Source organism: Aythya ferina (assembly GCF_964211825.1).
Source record: "Aythya ferina genome assembly, chromosome: 3".
Classification (NCBI taxonomy): Eukaryota; Metazoa; Chordata; class Aves; order Anseriformes; family Anatidae; genus Aythya; species Aythya ferina.
The window spans coordinates 34,300,542-34,320,530 of record NC_140298.1 but is presented as its reverse complement, the minus strand read 5'-3'; the positions used below and the strand labels follow the sequence as shown (position 1 = coordinate 34,320,530).

Below are 19,989 nucleotides of genomic sequence, written 5' to 3'. Positions count from 1 at the left end.
AGTTACTAGCTTGCTGTCTTGTTTTCATCAGTAGTCATCAGACTGATGCATGGAAAGACAACACAACTGCTCTTTCCTTTTGCTTTCATCTGCTTTTACAAACGTCTCCTTGCTCATCACAACAAATGCTGTATTTCATTAATAAAAAAAATGATAGTCATAAATGAAAAAGTCCACATCCAAATAACTAGGAAGAGCTTCTTCACTTATAAACTGAGGCATGTGTGGACAAACATTAGAAAACAAGATGGAGGCTACTTGCTGGTAATTGGAATTTTTCAAGGTGTGTGGTTAATTTCCACGTTTGCTTCCCAACTGTTTCACTTCTCTTCTTGGAGTGAGGAACAAAAAACGGAGCTTGTGTGTCACTTTGGAAAATGCAAAGCTGCAGCATGCATACACGAACCTCGCATGTTTAGCCTAAAGCAAGCCATGATATGAATATGATATGGTTATTACATCTTCGTGAATGTTGTATAACAGCTTTCTCTTTGGTCTTATGTCTTTGGCCTGAGCTTGGTGTCAGCTATAATCAGAGCTGCTCTGGTGATCCCACAGTGTGGCAGTATTTCTGTAATGCCAGAGACTTGTTAGAAAACCTCTGTAAGAGATAAGCTTTCAATTCTTTCCTAATTTGTTCCTTTTCGAAGAGGAGGAAATAAAGGTAAAGGGGATGGGTCACTCTTTATATCCCATTGTGTATAATAAATCTTTAGAAAGATTGCACGTTTTCATAGAGATAACTAGGCAAGAATTTAAAATGCTGAGAAAAGCCATTAAATTATCTAAGAAGTGAATTGCTATTTTAGAGCTATAGATAGCTTAAGCAATAGCAAGCTATTGTTATAATTTATGTGGACTTTTTTTTTTTTTTTGCATTCTTCTTGCAATAGGCTAATAAAGAAAAAGACAGGAAGAAACATGAAAGTGCAGGGGCTTCTAATGATTTTTTTTCTTCCTGTGAATAATATGGTGAATAGGTTGTGGGATGCACAGAGCCATTGAGTTTTCAGTGACAGCTGTTGCTGTTGGAGAAATGAAAGCACTTGGCCCAAGAGTCTGTTTATACATTTGAGCAGAGAAAGTGATTTTCATTGCAAGGAGCTCTAAGTGAGACGGGCAGAGTCAGAGAATAAGAGAGCAAAAGATAATTATCTAAATTATGTTCAGGCTATTATAGAAGACGAATATAGTTAAAATGTAATTAAATATGACAGGCTCACAGGATGCAAGCATGGCTTTGGAATGCTAATCATCAATTACTGCATCTCCTTAGGGGAGTCATGCAGAACAAGAGAGCTAGAAGTCGGATGGCTGAGGTGAGATGTAGAGTGTTAAATAAAACACCATAGAGCTGTAACAAGGATAATTTCTTTTGGAAAATGGAACTGTGTTATCAGGAGGCCTTTGCTGGCCAAACAACATGTAGTGCTCTGCATTTCAGTTTGAGGACCCTAGTATAAATCTGAGTAGGCTGATAGTCCCTAGTCTTCTCTTAAAGATGACCATCCCAAAGTAACGGCTACAACTGTTGACGATTGAGCAGGAAATCCCAATTGAATCAACCACTAAGACATATGCAAAATCAGGAAAAAAAAAAACAACCTACACTTCTTGAATATTAAAAAATGCTAAACCCTGAAAAGCCTGGGTGGCATTCCTGCCCATGGCAAGGGGCTTGGAACTTGATGATCTTGAAGGTTCCTTCCAACCTGAGCCATTCTAAGATTCTGTGAAAGTCAATTCTATAACGGGTCACTAATAAGGAATACAGAGATGTAAAAAGTTCACAGATGATAATGTCTGTTTATGGGAGAAAGAAGTTCTGTTAGCCTTGTAATGGCCATGTCCTAGGTATAGAATGATGAAAGCATTCACTAGCTTGAAAGGTTTGTTTGCTTGGAAAGGGAATAGGGAAAATGCTTGGAAAGGGTATAGGGAAGCAAAGGTGAAGAAAAGACAGTTACTACACAGAAGTGTCTAATCTCAGACAAAAAAAAAAAAAAAAAAAGATGCTTTTGATATGTTTTAATTCTACTGTTACTTTTATACAGTGACATACGAATGCATCAACACCAGAGATATGCATAGAATTTGGAGAAAATTTTTGTAAAGACCATCAAAAGGAATTATGAGAGTAGAAGGACTAGCTCTTGTTAGGACAGAATAAAATAAGCAAATATACATGGCTTGACTACACCTTTGCAAAACATTTTACAAAATGAAAGTTCTGCAGAGAAATTGAAATTATTTTAAGAGTACCAGAAGAGGTAACTTGTAACAAAAGAAGAAAATTTAAAGGAAACTTAAAGCTTGCCTCAGATGTCGTTTGTTTAATTGAGGAACACCACTGAACAATTGTTATGGTTTGATACATCAATAGAAGTCTTAGTGAATTTATTTTATCAGCAAAAAAAATAAAAAGAAATACAAAGAAAGCAGATATGCCATGATAATTTGTTGTCAGTAATCTTTCTTCCCATATGGTATAGTTATACTGCATAAATTATCTTTCTGCTGCACAATTATATTTGTACTGGAGAGGTATTTTTTATAAATACATATATATCGATGTTCTCAAATATACTGTTACAGATGAAATTGTTGCAGATTTTTACTGATGGACGTTTGTCTTCCTTATTTCAAAAGTGACTTTTTCCAAATCCATTTGGCTTGTTTTCTGTTTTGCTTTTTCCTTTTTGCTAAGGAAATAAATTAAGAGACCTGATGTTCTCATTATCCCATCAAGTACTAATTCTCCAGTGGCAATATTCTTGAATTTTAATAACTCCTCTACAAGCTGTGTATAGTTTTGTCTTTTTTTCTCCAATGGGAAGGGAATAAAATGGACACACACCAAAATACTAAATATTCTTAGGACCTAATTTATTGAAAACCCTATCTCCTTCAAGTCTCACATTCTTTTTTTCAATTTTATTTATTTATAGTATTTTTTATCAAGCTTTGGTATTATTAAAAGAATACTTATAATCTGGATCGGTGTAGCTAAAAGAAAGGACTTGCAGTGGGAAGTGGAAGAACTTAGGAGGTTCCTGCAGTTGCTGGTCGAGATGAATGTTGTCAAAGGATTTTCAGAAGCCTTTTTCTCAACCTCTTGCTATTCATCGTGTTCTTCTCTATTACTGAATGGATGTGTTGTCTTTGGTGTCACTTCATATGACAGAATGTCATTTACTGCCATCCTGAGAAAATCTGCACTGAACTCTAGCAGTGCTTTTTGACCAGCACTCAGAATTGCTATAAAAAATACATTCCCATTTATATTTTATTTCGTGGTCCCTAATTAACCTTTTTTTCTTGTCGCAGAACACAAGCTCTGTCTTAGAGGCTAGGAAGGCATAGGCTGTTCTCAGAAACTTCCTTGGGGTTTTAAACCCTTTTTGTTTAGAACATCTTTAGAATATTTTACAAACCACTGAATTGAGAGTTCTGATTTTTACATCATCACTTTTCTCGCAGAGTCCACATGTAAATGTAAAAACATATACATTGTGTAAACTGTGGCAATACTTTGTTGTGAGAAATAGTGTCGTAATTGTCTGATTGTCACAGCCACTCATCTTGGGACTCTATTTCAAGGTTAAAAGCTAAGGGACTATGTAGTCTACATGTGGCCATGAAGATTAACTGAGTGGCTGTACTAGAGAAATATGAGAAGGAAACTTGAGAAGAATTGTTCTTCTGTTTAGGGAAAAAAATGCTTAAATCATGACATCCTTTCAGATCTTGAAGCAGTCAAGATATTTATATTTATATTTAAATTTAAATTTATATTTATTTATATTTAATTTAAAGCTTGAAGAAACAGCCTGAGCTTTAAAATAAGGAGAACATAGCCACATAAGGGATATAAATAAACTGTGAAGCGCAGAAAGGTAACAGCTGTACCTCTGAGGCCTGATTCAGACCTTGTGCTTCTATTACGATGAGTAACTATAATCACACCCATTACTTCATGCAGTAATACCAGTAAACTACGTGAAATTAGGTCTTAATCAGGCTCATAATCTTCTTTAAGCAAATATAACCTGACAGGATTGAAAACCTAATAGTCAACTAAATTAGACACAGAAATGCTATGTTTGTGTCAGAGATGATGATAGCTTTCTGCTAGGGTAAAATTCTAGTACGTGACAGCAAAGCTGCTAATACTACAAGGCTTTGGTGCACTCTACTGATGGGGAGTGGTGTTTTGTTCCAGTTTTGCTTTGGTCTCTTATTTCTTCTGTGAGTATTTCTCAAGGTATTTAGGACACACTCAGGAAAATTTCATCCAATGTTTTTCCTCTTCAGTGAGTTTATGTAGTTATACTTAAGTACATTTTGTCACCGAAGCCTTCCCTGGTAGAGTCTAGTTTTTCTAAACAGTTAAATTCTATATCTAGATTTACTGTTTTATGAATAAAAAACCAGTATTACGTTCTAATATGTTTAGGCACTAATCTAATGCAATGGAAGACTGGCATCAAACCGAAGCCTCCAGGTCCCATTCTTTTCTCTGTTGCACTGTTAGTATGTTCTGTGGCCACAAAGCTGTGGTGGGAAGTGATGTCCTTTGCCTGCTGTTCAGGAGGCTCCATATGATGTGTCATATCTCACCCAAATTAGAAGAGTACAAATGAAGGCAGATTATAGTGTTCCCAATGTAGTTCCTACACTCCAAAAGTGACACTCTAGCTCTGGGAGGAGTGGTCTGGTCTCCCCACTGCCTTTGTGTCCGGATGGTGAATTGTCATAACACAAGCTGAGGAAAATGCTTTGTGTCATGCTTAGTGTCCTGGAAGAACGTGGCCCATACCAGGGAAGCTTGGATCCTCTGCCTCCACTACATGTTACAGAATGGAATGGAGAGGTTTGCTTGTTTGTTTTTCCTAGAGCTGTAATTTTCTTTAACTGAGCTCTGATGATTGATGATTTCTCATGAGTACTTAACAGATGCATTTACTTTTATTTATCTGATCTTTTGTTTATCTTACACAGCCAGTAGCACTGTCAAGGATTTTAGACTTTGCATTCAAATTGTTTTTTTTTTTTTTTATTATTTTTTTCCTGTTACCATTTTCTTAACTTTCAGCAATAGTATGTGTTATTCCCGCATACAAATTATAGTAGTATAAGGTATGTATAAATACACATAAGCAGAGTCAAGGCACTTGAAAATAAATGTGAACAAGTAGCACTCGAAATTCAGGTGATGAGAAGTGTTTCTGTTTGTCCTATTAAGTGATTATGTACTGCCATTTGAATGGATCCCCTGTAAATTTTACTTCAAGCTGTTGTGTTCATATCTAAAATTTGTATGTCTTTCTGGAATTTTTTGTAGATCCTGGCAAACAATCACTTTTGATAAACAGCCTGCATCTTTTATCAGAATAGTTGGAACTCACAACACAGCTAATGAGGTAAGGAACTTCTAAGACAGCCTGTATTCTTCATGAATATATAACCGTATAGTTTTTCATATCTTGCAATGAAATTAATGATGCTCGCTAAAGTGTACGTGCTTTTTTTCCCCCTTCCTCTGGCAATCTGGCAAAATAAGAATGAATGCTTTCTGTATTTAAATATTAGTGAACTGTTATCATCTTCCCAGACTCTACAGAGTTGAAGGGCTGTTGCTAGTGTGCAGAATACATTTGTTTGGTTAGTTTTTACACACAAGGTACAGGAAAGTGTTTCTAGTTTTGACCTGTGCACAATGCCATCAAACATTCCTGTCAAGTTTGATTAGTATTTAAATTATTCTTTATTTTGATGAATGATGAAAATTTTACTGCACTAGAGAAAGTTGTATAGGCTCTGATTACTTGGTTTTATGACTTTTATATTTTTAATGAAGAAAACATAAGAAAAATCTCATTCTTCATAAGAAACCTTATTTGCATATGATTCTCTTATAACTGATTATCTTACCCAGTAAATCAATTAACTAACAGTGACCAAAGAGATTTTTTCCATTAATTTTGTACAGAAAAAATGTTTCACAATAACCCAGTGCAACATTATCCTCTTTCTGTTTACTTGTGCTTCTGTCTTTTATTATTAAGCACCAAGAGCTGCTTCTGTGTTTTATGCATGCATGTCTACAGCCCACATGCATAGTTCAGAACATTGTACTTTCACCCTTTACAATGAACTGTAGATAGTGGTATTAGAGGTTGCCAGCTCCAGCAGTATTAAAAGTTAGGATGAGACCAGATGATGACCTCTAAAGGTCCTATCTAACCTTAACCATTCTGGTATTTCTGATCATATTTAGCATAAGGGAAAGCTAATTCTTAGACATGGGCAGAATTGTCAAATAGCATTATGTCCAATTTTAGAGCTCCTATTGACAACATACGAGATGTCAACATCAGTTTTCAGCAGACAATTAGAAAGAAGCTGACCAGTACATGGAACCAAATATAACATTTTTCTTTCTAAGCACCATCTCCTGTAGTGTGTGGTTCAATCTTCATCAATGAGTTCTCAGAAATAGGTAATCAGAAACTGCCTTCAGGGTTGTTCTGCATGCATGAAGAAGCCTTTTCCATTACTGATCAGCATAGACAGTCCTATTTGCTCTCATGCCAATCTCTGTAGTTTCTCATTTCTTTATTAAAAAAAGAATATGAGGAACATTGTGTAAACTTAGCAAATTGGCCTATAAGAAACATTACCTCCAATTTGTAATTCTTAACGGTAGCTTTAAGCCCTGAAGAGTAACAGGTTTATGGGCTTTTAAACATAATGCTAATTACAAATTTGTTCTTGTTACAAAGAATTTAATATCCTGTGTAGTTATTTGTAAGGAGCAGTGCATAACTATAGTGAAATCTGTATATGCAAATTGAGTTTATGGCTATTCATGTAAAGGGTAAGTGGAACTATAAACCCGTGTTGCCATTCTAAGTCCTACCCTCTTTTATCTTTAAAAATTGTACCCCATTCTAATTTATTTTATTTTTCACACAGTTTATTCCTTCCAAAGCTTGGAGGAAGATTATTAGCATATACATACATATATTATTATATTTTTTTATATACCCTATTTGTTCTATGAGCACACAGCTGCAGCATACCTTTTAACTTTGAAGCACAGTCTGATTTTTGGAGTTACAAAAACAAACAAAAATGTAAAATTTCTCCATTTTGTGAATGTTTTCATCTTTTAAACTTGTATTTTCCTCCACCATATTTTTCATGTGTTGAAAGACATAATCTACAGAGATTTTCTTGACCTGTTTTTTTCATACGTTAGAACGCGATAAAAATGTAACCTGTTTTTTTTTTTTTGAACTTACACATGTCCTACTTTAATAAATAAAAGATTTATTTTTCCTTAGTCCTTATGTTCATTTATTTGTCAGAACAGGTCACCTGATACTTTTAACTGACTATATAAGTTTTGTCTTGTTATTCCTCTTCAGTAGTACTGACCTGGAAAGAGCATCTAGTTGCAAACGCGAAAGCTTTGTCTTACAAATTACTGCACCAGTGTGTGTGTACTTGGCCTTCCTGCTTTGTATGTCAAACCTTCCCTAAAACATCCATGAGAAGTATAACATAACATTCATTAGAGAATGATGCTGAACTGTGATCTCAGCCTTTTTAAAGTAAAAAATACAGGATTGTTTGTTTTAGTAATACTGGTCTTATATACATAATTTCAATATTAGATTAAGTAGATGAGCTCAATTGTACTTCTCTATCTTCTGCTTCTTTCATAAGCTGAACTCTCTATATGTTAAAGTGGCAGAGTAACTGAAAATGATGCTGTAAATTCACAGGCCTGTTAATTTGCCAGATGCTGAGATGACCATTAAGAGTTTAGTATGAAAGAAATGGTAAAAAAATAAAGCTATAATTTAAGAATCAGGTACTTCAGATTTTATAGGCTAGTATCTGCTAAATTTCAGTGGTAAGTGTAATATATTTTAAAAAGCATGCATCACTATGTAAAGCAAAATTTTATATGGAAAACCTTATTGGTGTAAGGTACAGTAGTTATGGAATCTTATGACTTGTGGATCTCCATCCTATTCATTAGACTGTACTTTCTTTCAAGAAATGCAATGCATTAAAGAAATGCAATGATGAGATATTGTTCTCTTCTGCAAATCCTGATGCTGATAAGTGTGGCTGGAAAAATGACAATAGCTGTTACTTTTAAAAGCGTAGGAGTGTGATGAGTATAAAAGGGACTTTTCAAGAAGTGTAGCTGAACACAAAAATTGGCTTCTCAAGAACTGTAACAGATGGAGAGAATTCATGCCACTGTAGAAATTAGTTTGGCTTCCGAAAAAGCTTACCAGAAGAAATGCAGAGAAAAGGCCATTTTGTGCACGTGTGTGTGTGTGTGGGTATGGGTGCAGATATATTTGTAATATATATATGAACAGATTACATATATGAACATATATATATATATATATGAAGACATAGCAGTACATCTTTATGTTAGCATCTGTGTATATGCGGAAATATAAACATGCATCGTTATGTATCTCTATAAAAAACTACAAGAACTTGTACGCTGAGAGGCACAAGAAAATATAATGGGGATACAAAAAACAGTGAATGAGAATATATTTTATTCATTCCATTCATGCTGTCAGTATTTGAATTAAAAACCAGCTACCTCCTCAGAAAAGACCCAGGCATTAGGCATGTCATTGTAGATATCTGTGCTATACACACTTGTGCAAGGATGGTCAAAAAGCATAATAGGATTTTCAGTTGTATTAAAGAAAGGTTAGAAAATACAATAGTCTGTAGTCTTCTATGAATGTGTAGTACACCTGTGTTTTGTTTATGGTATTTGAGATTTTGCCCACTTTAACTTGAAAGGGCCTGGGAAAGGGCAGTTAGGATTATAAGAGATTACCCTTGTTTGTGAGAAGAGCTTTAAAGATATGAACTACTTACAAGATGAATGATAGGAGATGTCATTCAAAAGTTACAAAGTTACATAATTAACTTAAGACCATTTTTAAATTCAGTTTTAAATGTTAATCAAAGTTTAGCTATAAAACTACAATAAATGACAAAACAGAAAATTTTAAAAGCAATATAAGAAAATACTTGAATTACTATATGGCAAAGCTGTGCAATTCATAGCAGTGAGAAATGATGTGGAAGTAAGTTTTGTAACAGTTTGTGTTCCTCCCTTTTATCTTCCCAAGCAATTCAAGAACAAGTATAAGTAAAAGTAAAATAGAAAATATATTGAAAAAAAATACTTAACAGATGACTTTCTTACTCAAGAAACAATCACCTGTACAGTGGTGCAGGTTGCTTTGAAATATCAGAAACTGATCACTGTTTCAAAGGGCATATTTCATGTGATACAGCGACAGCTTTCTTGGGCAGTCTGAATACATTTCTACATACTTTGGGATATCTCTGTAGAACTATCGTTGCTATTATAGAAGAAGGCGATCTTGAAAATAGAATCATATTGGTAATTATATAAATTTCACTTCTCGTGTGTATGAACATTCAGTCTTTGGAGGATGTAATTAGATCACAATATATGTTTAAAACAATTAATTTAATTGTTGTTTTCCAATAGCATGTAGTAGATATTTATGCTACTTGGCAAAGGAAAAAGTCATTTACAAATATCTCTATTTGCCATAGAACCATTTTTCTGCATTTTGGTGCCATAAGTAAAGGTTTGTATAATTTGAAGGCCTTCTCTTGCTCCACTCTTATTATGTCACTGCAATATTTATGACACATGGAAAGACGTTTTTGACCTCATGCTGAAACATTCTAATTTGATCAAGTACTGATTTGGCCTGCGTACTTCCAAGTAAATTTCATCTTATTTTGATCATGCTTTTGACAGCATTTAATTGTTTTGCTTTATCTTCATCTTTTGTTCTCTCCAGGTTTTTCACTGTGTGCATTTTGAGTGCCCAGCACAAAACGGTACCCACAAGGATGAGGGTTGTAAGGAAGTGGCAACAACAGAGGTGGACACTGGTGGACAACAGCTTGTTTCTCGCCCTGTTCGAGCTGCAAGCACTAGTTCCCTGCATTCCCCTCCTGGATCCACCTCGCGTTCACATGCTCACCAACCATAAAGCAGGTTGAAAAAGGGAGCTTTTGCAGCCCCATTGACATTATATAAAATTATTCAGAACTTTCTTGTGCTGGTACCTTTTCTTTCTTTTTCTCTGTGAACAAAGGGGACCATGTCTGAAAGCTGGAAATGCTGAAATGGCAAAGGCTTTTCCCAAGGACATGAAGAGACTGCTTCACTCTCCTCAATTTGTTCAAATCAGGCTGGTCTTCAAGGGGGGAGAAAATAGGTCTTCAATCTTCATCAAGTACCCCACTAACACCTACCTCTCTAATCTAACCAAGGCAAGGAGAACAGAAGGAAAAAAAAAAAAAAGCAGAGTTACAATGAAAATCTAAAATGACTTGAGCAGAATAGAAGGCATATGAAACAAATATTTATTCCCTGAAGGCTTCCATTAGCAAATAAAATGTTTAAGAAACACATCAGTATAGAATATATGTTATTTTTTAAAGTTATTCTTCATTCATATTTCTTTTTATCATGTAATCTTTTTTAAATTGTTTTAACTCTGTATCCCACTTTCTCTTATTTTTGGCTGTAGCAAATGCTGTGCAGTAGATTAAGGAAGTATCAAATATGTTTACCTGCTGAGATGCAAATTCCCTCATTCATCAGTGGGATGACAAGAAAAGCCTTCATGATATCAACAAACTAATTAATGGATGCTATGTTAATCTTGACCTTAGTTAACTTTTTAAAGTACAAAATTGTCATTTCTTATACTCAAAAAGAGAATCCCTAAATCAAACTTTTGTCTTGAGAAAAGCTTATTTTTCACTCATGAAGATGATTACTTAAATTTTCTTATGTTTCTAAGAAAACTTGTAACAGATCATCTTTTTTTTTTTTTTTTTTTTTTTTTTTGCCTTAGAAAAATGGAACTGCATCTAGTCACTGACAAGCAGTTGTTCTGAATACTAAAAGAAGAATTTTAAGAAACTTATTTGTATCCAAGACAAAATGCTTTACACTCTGGAGCTAAAAATTTAAAGGCCTCACATAAACTGTTCTCATAATCTTCAAAAAATACAATGCCTTTATACAGTATTGTAAAGGATCTGGCTACTACTTTACATCACAGAATTGACCTATGTCTGGATTAAATTGTGTACTATGCTTGTTCTGAGTGTTTCCACATTGATGAGAACACAGCCTCTCACTCTCCAGATCCACATGACTTTTAGGAAGAGCTCCGTGTTGGTCTTTCAGTATGTGATGAAGTGTTTTTGTATTGCGACAGTGATGTAATTGGCAAAATTATTTACGAGGTTGATACTCCTCACAAAGCATGTTATGTTGGAAATGTCAGCTAACCAGTTTTACAAACTTGGAGTCTCCTCTGGTGACAGATAACCTTGTCAGAGAAAAAGAAAGCTAGTGCAGGATAAATATGGTTTTCCTTTGAGTAACCATACTGATAAAATGAGTTATATCAATACAGCAAATAGTATGCTAATCTGTCACACTACTTAATTTTAAAGAATTTCCTGACTGGTTGTGCTTAAAACAGGAAGAAATATAACAAAAAATAGCGAGGAATCAGTAGAAACTTCAAAGGAGAAATGCTTCTGCTTTCTTGTTTCCAATAAAATTGGCTAGGCTTCCTCAATAGTATTACACTATTTTTCATTGCCAAATTACTTTTGGGTTCAGACATTTGCGTGCAGTCCCCTCCTTTGCCACTGCCTGTTTCTGACTTGTGATATCTGTGAGTGAAGATGCATGCACACTGAGTTATATATCACTTGTAATATGTGCCATGGCTGCCTCATACAGCCCCGAGCTGTGAGGCAGGATATTTGTTGCTCATGAGCCAGCACCTAGTCTTGGTTGTGATTACCTTATGGCCTAACAGCCTTTGGAGCATGAAAAAATTGAGACTAGCTACTGGGGATGCAATTCTTTTGTGTAAGTCCAAAAAGTTGGATTTTTTTTTTTTTAATTATTTCAGAAGTTAAATAAGAAAATCCTCTATTCTAGTTGTAAGCCATGCTGCAACTACTGAGATGCGTGGAGCATGTCTTGTCTTTGGTAGATAAGTCCTTCCTTGTCAGTGGTGGTATTTCTTTGCAGTTTGATCAAGCAAGTTTGCTTTTCTCAAGTTGTGGGCAAGCAAAGGGTATAACTTCCTAGCTGTTAGCCTTTAATAGTCACTGTTATAGGGAATGCTTGAAAAAAAGGGTGTGGGAAGGTTTGTGCCAGCTGTTCTGAGTTTAGGCACTCAGCGAAAAAACAGGATTTTCAGTTTGTAATCTTTGATGTGCACAATTAATTTTTAGGATACTAATAAGCCTTACAGACCGTAAGCTATTGCAAATCCTTTTTGATCTTGTACTGTGACTCACTGTTGAAGAGAAATGTCTATGTAATTCCCATGACATTAGCTCTCTGCCAGGAATATGAATGAACAGATAGGAGAGATTCCCCAAACAGAAAAAATCAGCTCCTACAGAATTTCCATTACCCACCCCCAAAAATAAATCAAAACAAAAATCAGTTTAGCATTGTCCCTTCATACGGAGAAATCAAAAATTTTAGTATTAGGTATTGTCAGTCACATTTGGCCTTTCTTACAATCTTTATTTTTGTCTGTTAAAGTTTTTCTTAGAACCTGTGACTGAGTCTGAGGTGTCACAGAGCTTTCAGGCCTTTAAGGTAAGCCTTGCCACAACTTGACAATTTCTAGTGAATCCTTTACCTTTTTATTCCAAGAAATAAATGTGTAATGAAACCTGAAATGTGTAAGGGACCTAAATGTCCCTGAAATGTGTAAGGGACCTGAACTCTTCGTGGTCTTCTAACATCATCCACCTACAAACACTCCTGCTATCTTTATTGCCTAGTATAGTTTCCTGCCTTAAACATTGTGGCAGCAAGAGATAATTACTAGAGGCAAAGGAAGATACCACACAGAACTGATCTGTGCTTTTGTGTGAGTATTCTCATGCTTTCTAATTATTGTCTTTATTTATTGACTCTTAATATCAGATGTAGCTCTTATATGTTCTTCTGACTTTTTAAATTTATTTATTAATTTTTTTTGCTTTCAGTGGAAGTAAGTTGTGCTGTCATGAATTAACATCAGGGCATTTACAGCATCAGGATCTATCAGGGTCATGGAATAATATAATTATTCAGAAGTGCATGATCACTTAACTTGTATTTTATTTGCAACAGAGGTAGAGCAGACCTGCCCGAGTGTTCATTATATTCTTGCCAGAAACTATAAAATAGATTGCTTGTTAATTTTCTAGGTAACAGAACTAACTGTATTGTCATCATTGAACCATTAATTCTATTTACTACTTGAGCAATAGTTATTGTTACCTTCAAATTCTCCAGGCTTCTTTTTCTTTGTTTTTCTTCCATAGATTGAATTCAGAGTTAGATCTAACTCACACGGAGCTCAACAAAGCTCTTTCTAAAGTCTCTTTAATTAACCAACTTCAAATTAATTAAAATATTTTTATTCACAGAAATCCAGGGCCCAAAATCAACTTCAACAAGAGTAAATTCAGTATTTGTAAAACTCATTTGTCTGGGAAAATGAGTTTCTGAAGTGGGCAAAAATTGCACAGCTCTGTTTTCAAGCCATTGTCAAGCAGCTCTTAAACAAAATTGAATGGTATATTAATAGGAATTACAGTAAGAGAAGGTAATCCAAGACTAATGTAAAAGAGAGCACAGAGGGAAGAATCAGCAGTGTTTTTAGGGAAGGATCTGTTCTTCATTGCACTTTCCTTCCTTTACATCTCCATTTCATGCCTTTTCCGTGCAAATCTCTTTTGCTTATTTAATATGATAACTCATGAAGGAGCTCAGTGTTTCTCATCATTGCTGAAAAGATCAAATGAACTTAATGCATCTTCATCTCTACTAATCATAACATCAAATTAGAGAGTCTTCAGTCTGCCATCTGACTTGGTAAGAGTCAGTTTCTGTGAAAGAAAAGACAGGCAATGATATCAGTAGTTTTTCCACTTTGTTTTCTAACCAAATGCATGTAACATCTACTCATTATTGAACAATGTTTTGTACATCTAGAATCAGTGTGAAGATTAGAAGGCAAAGTTAATGCCATTTTTGTCTGATTGTTATGTGTTAGCTCTGCTTATACAGTGATGCCCACTCAGAGACACCTAATATGGAATGAGAATGTAGCTGTGTTTTAACAGAAAGCACAAAAGCTATATGTTGTTTTATTCTGTGAAAGTCTTTGATGGCTTGTGTTTTGACAACTGTCAATAATGCACCATCAAATGGGCAAATGAATGCATTGGTATTTTTGTTGTTGTGGCTGGAGTAGTCAGCAAATATCAGAGCCAGTAATACTTAATGTGTTTGAGAGTAAATATTTAAGTTTGTATGTCATCAGATCACTTGCTAGAGGGCTAAACTATGCTTTAAAAACAATATCTTGTAGATCCTAGAGGACACTTGAGGCCTGGTTCCCTTCCCCTTCTCTTAATTAGTGATGTATTTAGGTCAGAATCCTTAGTTGTCTCTGAACTGATTGTCATCGGTTGTGCTGGTTAAATTAGATATAGAAGCTCTATGAAGCTTTGTATAGGATACAAGTAATAGAAGTCCTGGGTCAAGGTCTTATTGGAGTACCTAAATATTCATCTATGTGTTGAATTGACCTAGTGGTTAATCACTTAGCTTGAATTTAGAACAGGTTCTAAAGCTCCTAAACAAAACAAACAATAAAATAAAATGTGAAATGTTACCCATGTGGTATGGCAGGATGCAGAATCTCTTCTATTGTTGCTTAAAATGTGCAAATGTCTAAACAAGGTATGGGTGAGCAGGTCCAAAGCTGTTTTTGCCCAGTTGTTAGGAGTTGGCAATTTGGCTGTAGCAGGGTGTAAATAAAATGGAGCAAATCAAATGCTCATCTCAGGGAGGTGCAGTCCCAAGAACACAGGCACATTCCTCCAAGCTACCTGCATGCTATTGCCTGCAGTCTTAACAGAGCAAGCCTCTAGGTGAGTTTTGTTAACTGCTCAAAACACACGTGCATTCTTTTGGCCCTTTACAAGCTTTCATTGCTTTCATTGACTGAGGTAATGTAGAAGGCACACCAATAGTCCATGACAGAATCTGGGCCTATGTTTGATTTTGCAAATGATTACTGGAAAAATAGTTTAAAAAATCATCCTGCAACTTTTCTTAGATAAAGCAAGCCCAAATAAACAGGTGTAGTCTAATGTGAGGAAACTGCAAGTATCTGTTGTTGAATATTAACTAGATTAACTACTTGTATCAGTTTTGTAATACCATATGTGTTTAATTACTGTAATATATACAAATGGTGGAAATAAAGAAATAATCAGATCTGTGCTTAGGTAGTAATATGCCCTTGGCTGTAGACATTATCACCCCACCAGGACATCAGAATTCTTTATTTTCCCATTCCTTCTACCCAAGAGAATAGCACAGGTCAGTGTTCTGAAAGAAAAAAATATAATTGATTCATTACATAAATGTTATGGGAATTGAATTTACATTATTATAGCTAAATATCTGAATGAGTGATGAGGTAGTCTGCCTAGGTACAAATCTGCCTCTCCAGTTCCTCCTGCACCTTCAGGTGGGCCCTGGGCTTTCTTAGAGGAAGGAGAGCTGCACTTTTGGTGAAATTTAAGTACTTTTTCTCACTAGAACTGTTACTCATCTGTTCTGTGTTTAGCATCTTGACGCATCCATTCTCTTTGTGCAGATCCTCATCCCTCAGTTAGAAGAAGGTTACCTACCTTCTGGGTTATCCAGTGACTCCAACAGATGCATCACCACTACTGTCTATGCTAAGGAGCTTACAAAACTAACCTCTGTGCTGTTTTACAACAAATAGTGTTTGTCCAAACAGTATCAAGTGACACCTGAAACATCTTAGTAAGCCAGGCTATATTATTGTGGAGAAGAAGGTTTGCACCTCTAAAACTCTGTGCCATGTAATTGGAGTGAATGCTTGTGGCTTCTTTCTGGAGAGGAAGTAGGGAACTTGCATGCCTTCCAGAAATCATTCATTTTCCTCATATTTCTTCGTATCATCTGCATCAGACATATGTTGTCTCTCTGCTACTGAGCTATAATTGCTAGGTGGATTATGGTCAATGCCTAGAATCCAATAACTGTGTTTAATAACAGGTACGAAGAAGTTCTGTCTTTAAGGAAAGATTTTGGATTGTGCTTTTGAAGCACGGTCAATCCCCTGAATTGTTTTTTGGCATCTTCCATATTCATCTGGTGGGGGATTTTTTTTTTTATTTTTATTTTTGTTATTTTCAGCTGCTAAAAGACTGTAGAGTTCTTCACAAGAATTTCTCTTAATTTTTCACACTGAGAAACCAGTTTTGAAACAATCTCAGAGGGGTTCATTGCTGGAGCACAGAAATGGGCTTCTTCTGCTGTCCCGGATTCGATGTGGATACTTCTGGGAGTTTGAGCTGTTTTTAGTAGCACATGCAGTGATGTTGCATGAATTGGGTCTGTTTCAGGAATGAGGTAACATACTCATTTTGAGAGGTAAATATTTTGAGTAAATGTTTTTATGCAGTAGTAGAAGGCTTGTGGGTCTTAAATGATTAGGTTAGAAATATATCACTTAGAGCAAGGGTTGGAGTTGCAAGGAGGAGAAAATTGGGGGAGAAAACTGCTATGTAGTTACTCGTATGCATTTGTGCATATATAGCTCAGACAATGTATCTGTTTCATAAGTTGAAGTGACTTTGAAGAGATGTGTTTTGACATGGCCTTTTTTTAGTTTAGTGAGTTTTGGTAAGGAATCTATTATTTAGCTGAATATGAGTACTGATCAGAGGAAGAGAATGTAGGCAGCAAGGCTTTAGTAGGTTTTATGGGAAGAGCAACATGAAGGTCCAATTCCTGTAGTCTGAGCTACTTCTGTTTGTTTCCTGACCTCACAGCTCTTACTTTTTCCTGCAGGATTCCTGCAGTCTGCTTGTTACTCCTTTTCTTTTTCTCCCTACCTAGAATTGTTTTGCTGTTGCTGCAGTGTACCCTGGCACTTTCCTCCAAAATGTGATATATTAAGTTTTTTATTTTGCTTTGTTTGTTTTATTGTCTTATGTGGTATAAAGTATCCTAGTCCCAGTTCATTCACATCAGACTTTAAAGTCGATTCCTGCTAGGCTGTCAAGTGCTAGTGAGCAAAATTTAAATTTGGCTGGCTGTGGCTATGGGAAACAGTAGCCCATTTCAAGCTTGTAGTTCTATAATCTGCAGTCTGTTAAGAGAAAAATCATTAAAAGGTTTTCTGTTGACTTAAGTTGTAGGTCAGGCTTTGTGCAGGCTTATCCAATTTAAGTCAAATATAATTGTACGTGTTTCTCTTTCAAATGATGTTCATATATGTTCAATTTGTTAGTTTTTCATTGTTCACTGTGTTAGTTGTATATAAGTGTTGTTTTCTCAATAAACTGCATTGTCAAAATGAACCTCGAAAGAATCTGTAACTTTTCAGAGTACCTGTGAGGAAAGTATTTCAGCTGCTTGTGGATTCAAACATCACACTGAGTACATGAGCTCATTTTGAGAAATACAGCATTACTTCACAATTCGGTGCCCATGTCTATTAACTTTGTCCAATATATTGTAAAATTTTCTTTCCTTTTTCTTTGCTCAATTTCATTATTATCACTGGTTTTCTTTTTGGAGTGACTGCTAATATTGTTCCTTCAGAGACTGTAAATTAAATATTAGGAGCGAGGCTAAATAGAATTTCAGCTATTAATTAACTTCTTCCACTCATTTCTGTCAGTGCTCCTCTTTTGTGGCAGACAGGAGTGTAAAACTCTATGGTTACATTCCCCTTTTCTGTTGCAATTATCATTGTATCTTGACAGTTTTGTGCATTAAATCCCTTTCCTTCTTTCTCATGTTTCCTAAACATCGATTTCCCATAACGTGGTTCTAAACTACCTCAGACCTTGCTGTGAACAGATTTTCAGCTACAGTGAATACTTTGTCATGGCCTTTGAATGTTCTCTAAATGCACGTATATGTAGCTAAATCAGGCTGCCTGGCAGCAATTGCATTTCAGGAGCACAATCTCCCTGGAGTAAGACACTTAACTGGGATGAATTCAGAGGCACACCCATTCAGGTTCATACTCAGAACTCTTTCACAGAAAACATTTAAGGAGCACAACTTCTGATATGGGAAGTGCTTTGACTTTCTGGTCTCAGCTCTTTGAAGAAAAGTGATATTGCCTGCACTGGACTACTTTTACCTATCTTTTACTGTGACAACCATCATAAAAATTGTGGTGTCAGACCTCTATTTCTGGCTGTTAGCAAGAACTTCACAGTTGTGTTGGACTGCGCTTATCAGATGAGAATAATCCCCCACACAGCATGTTCTGATGACCTTGGTAACATTTTATACTGCAGTGGATATGCATTGCCAACCATTTGGGCTAATTAGGTTTCAGGGAGAATGCTGGTTGCAGATTGTGCAGCAGTGATCCAATCAATAACTATGGGAACTGTCTGGTTTTGTAAGTTATCCACTCAGCAAGGCAGTGAGCCTTGTTCATACTGATTTCCTTTTAACCAGCAGACATGCACATCATCGAACAAGCATTTTGTAGCATGAAATTTTCTATGTACATCTAGAAGAAGATGCATCACAGTTATATCCTTCATAGTAACAACATGTATTTGTAACAGTTGTAGAATTATTAAACTGCTATAAGCTATTCTGTGCATGCTCCAGTGTTGTATTAACAGTTTGTATTGACAGCTGATAAGCAGAGGCTTCTGGAGAGCAAGTAAAGCTAGCTCTGGATTTCTTATTTAACAGGTTCAAAGAGCAGCCAAATTCTCCAAAGTGAATGCAGGACCAGACAATGCTCAAAGCAAAGCGTCAAGTGAAACTCTTGTGCTTTGTATTTATTTCGTTGTGGATTTTTCCTTAAAGTACTTAACTTCACAGGAAAAAAAAAAAAAAAAAAAAGAAAGAAAAAAAAAAGAATATATTTAAAATAGTGATGATTAGAAATGCCTACCTTTTCAAGAATGAGAGAGGTGTGATTTGAGAAATAAAGTGATCTTTTGTGCTTAACAACTTGTCTGTAGTTTTGTTAAAGTAATGGCAGAGCCAGTCTGGTGCCATTCGTGTTTTGCATTTAGGAATAGGAGACTTCTGGCAGAACTGGACTCACATCATAGCACAGCAAGACTATTATTGATGTAGAACTCATAATGCAGCAGCTTAAATATGACATAGAAAATGATGGTGACTTTCACAGTGACTTGCAGTCTAATGGAACTCCCTGAAGCTGTGGCGAATGTTGAGGACAACAGCTGCAGGAGGCTGCTACCAGGCTGTGTTGCTGTACTCTCAGGAAAAAGTCATGTGTGAATTGATACTTCGTTACTTTATTTCACCAAAAAAAAAAAAAGGGGGGGGGGGTGGAAGGAAACTATTTGCAAACTTGGGAATCTATTTGTTTTCAAACAAACAAAAAGTTTGATTTTCAGAAGTGTTTAGCACTTGATTTCCTTTGGACTCCCATGAAAGTTGGGAACGCTGAGCATTTGACTCATAAACAGGCCCTTGCCAACCTGTTTTTTCAACTTCACTTGTTAAGCAGAAGTTTTGTAAGCTTTGCCTGAATTTCAGAACCTCATGCCCCAAAGCAGGTTCTGTTCTCTAGTAGCAACAATCAAATCCTCTTCTGTATAATCTTTTAAGCATTGTTCCTTTCAGAAATGTGTGATCTTTGTTACCAAGAAAATGGAGACGCCGAACTCAAAAGAGAGAAGCATCATGATAACAAATTGTAAGATCAAACCAAGGTGCTGTAGCAATCCATGCAATGGCGTAATATAATTAGATCTGATTTCTTTTGTATGCTGATTAGACAT

The 19,989-nt window shown here is 35.7% G+C and overlaps 1 protein-coding gene across 3 annotated transcripts in view; it reads left to right on the top strand.

The window, feature by feature from the left end:
• Nucleotides 1-19,183, top strand: part of BTBD9 (BTB domain containing 9) — a 126,422-nt gene extending 107,239 nt beyond the window's left edge. For all 3 annotated transcript variants that reach the window (XM_084515042.1, XM_084515043.1, XM_084515044.1), the window contains exons 11-12: nucleotides 5,345-5,423; nucleotides 9,900-19,183. In XM_084515042.1, coding sequence (XP_084371168.1) covers nucleotides 5,345-5,423; nucleotides 9,900-10,094 — 274 coding nt within the window. In that variant the 3' untranslated portion in view covers nucleotides 10,095-19,183. The remainder of the gene's footprint in view (nucleotides 1-5,344; nucleotides 5,424-9,899) is intronic.
• Nucleotides 19,184-19,989: the final 806 nt, after the last annotated feature.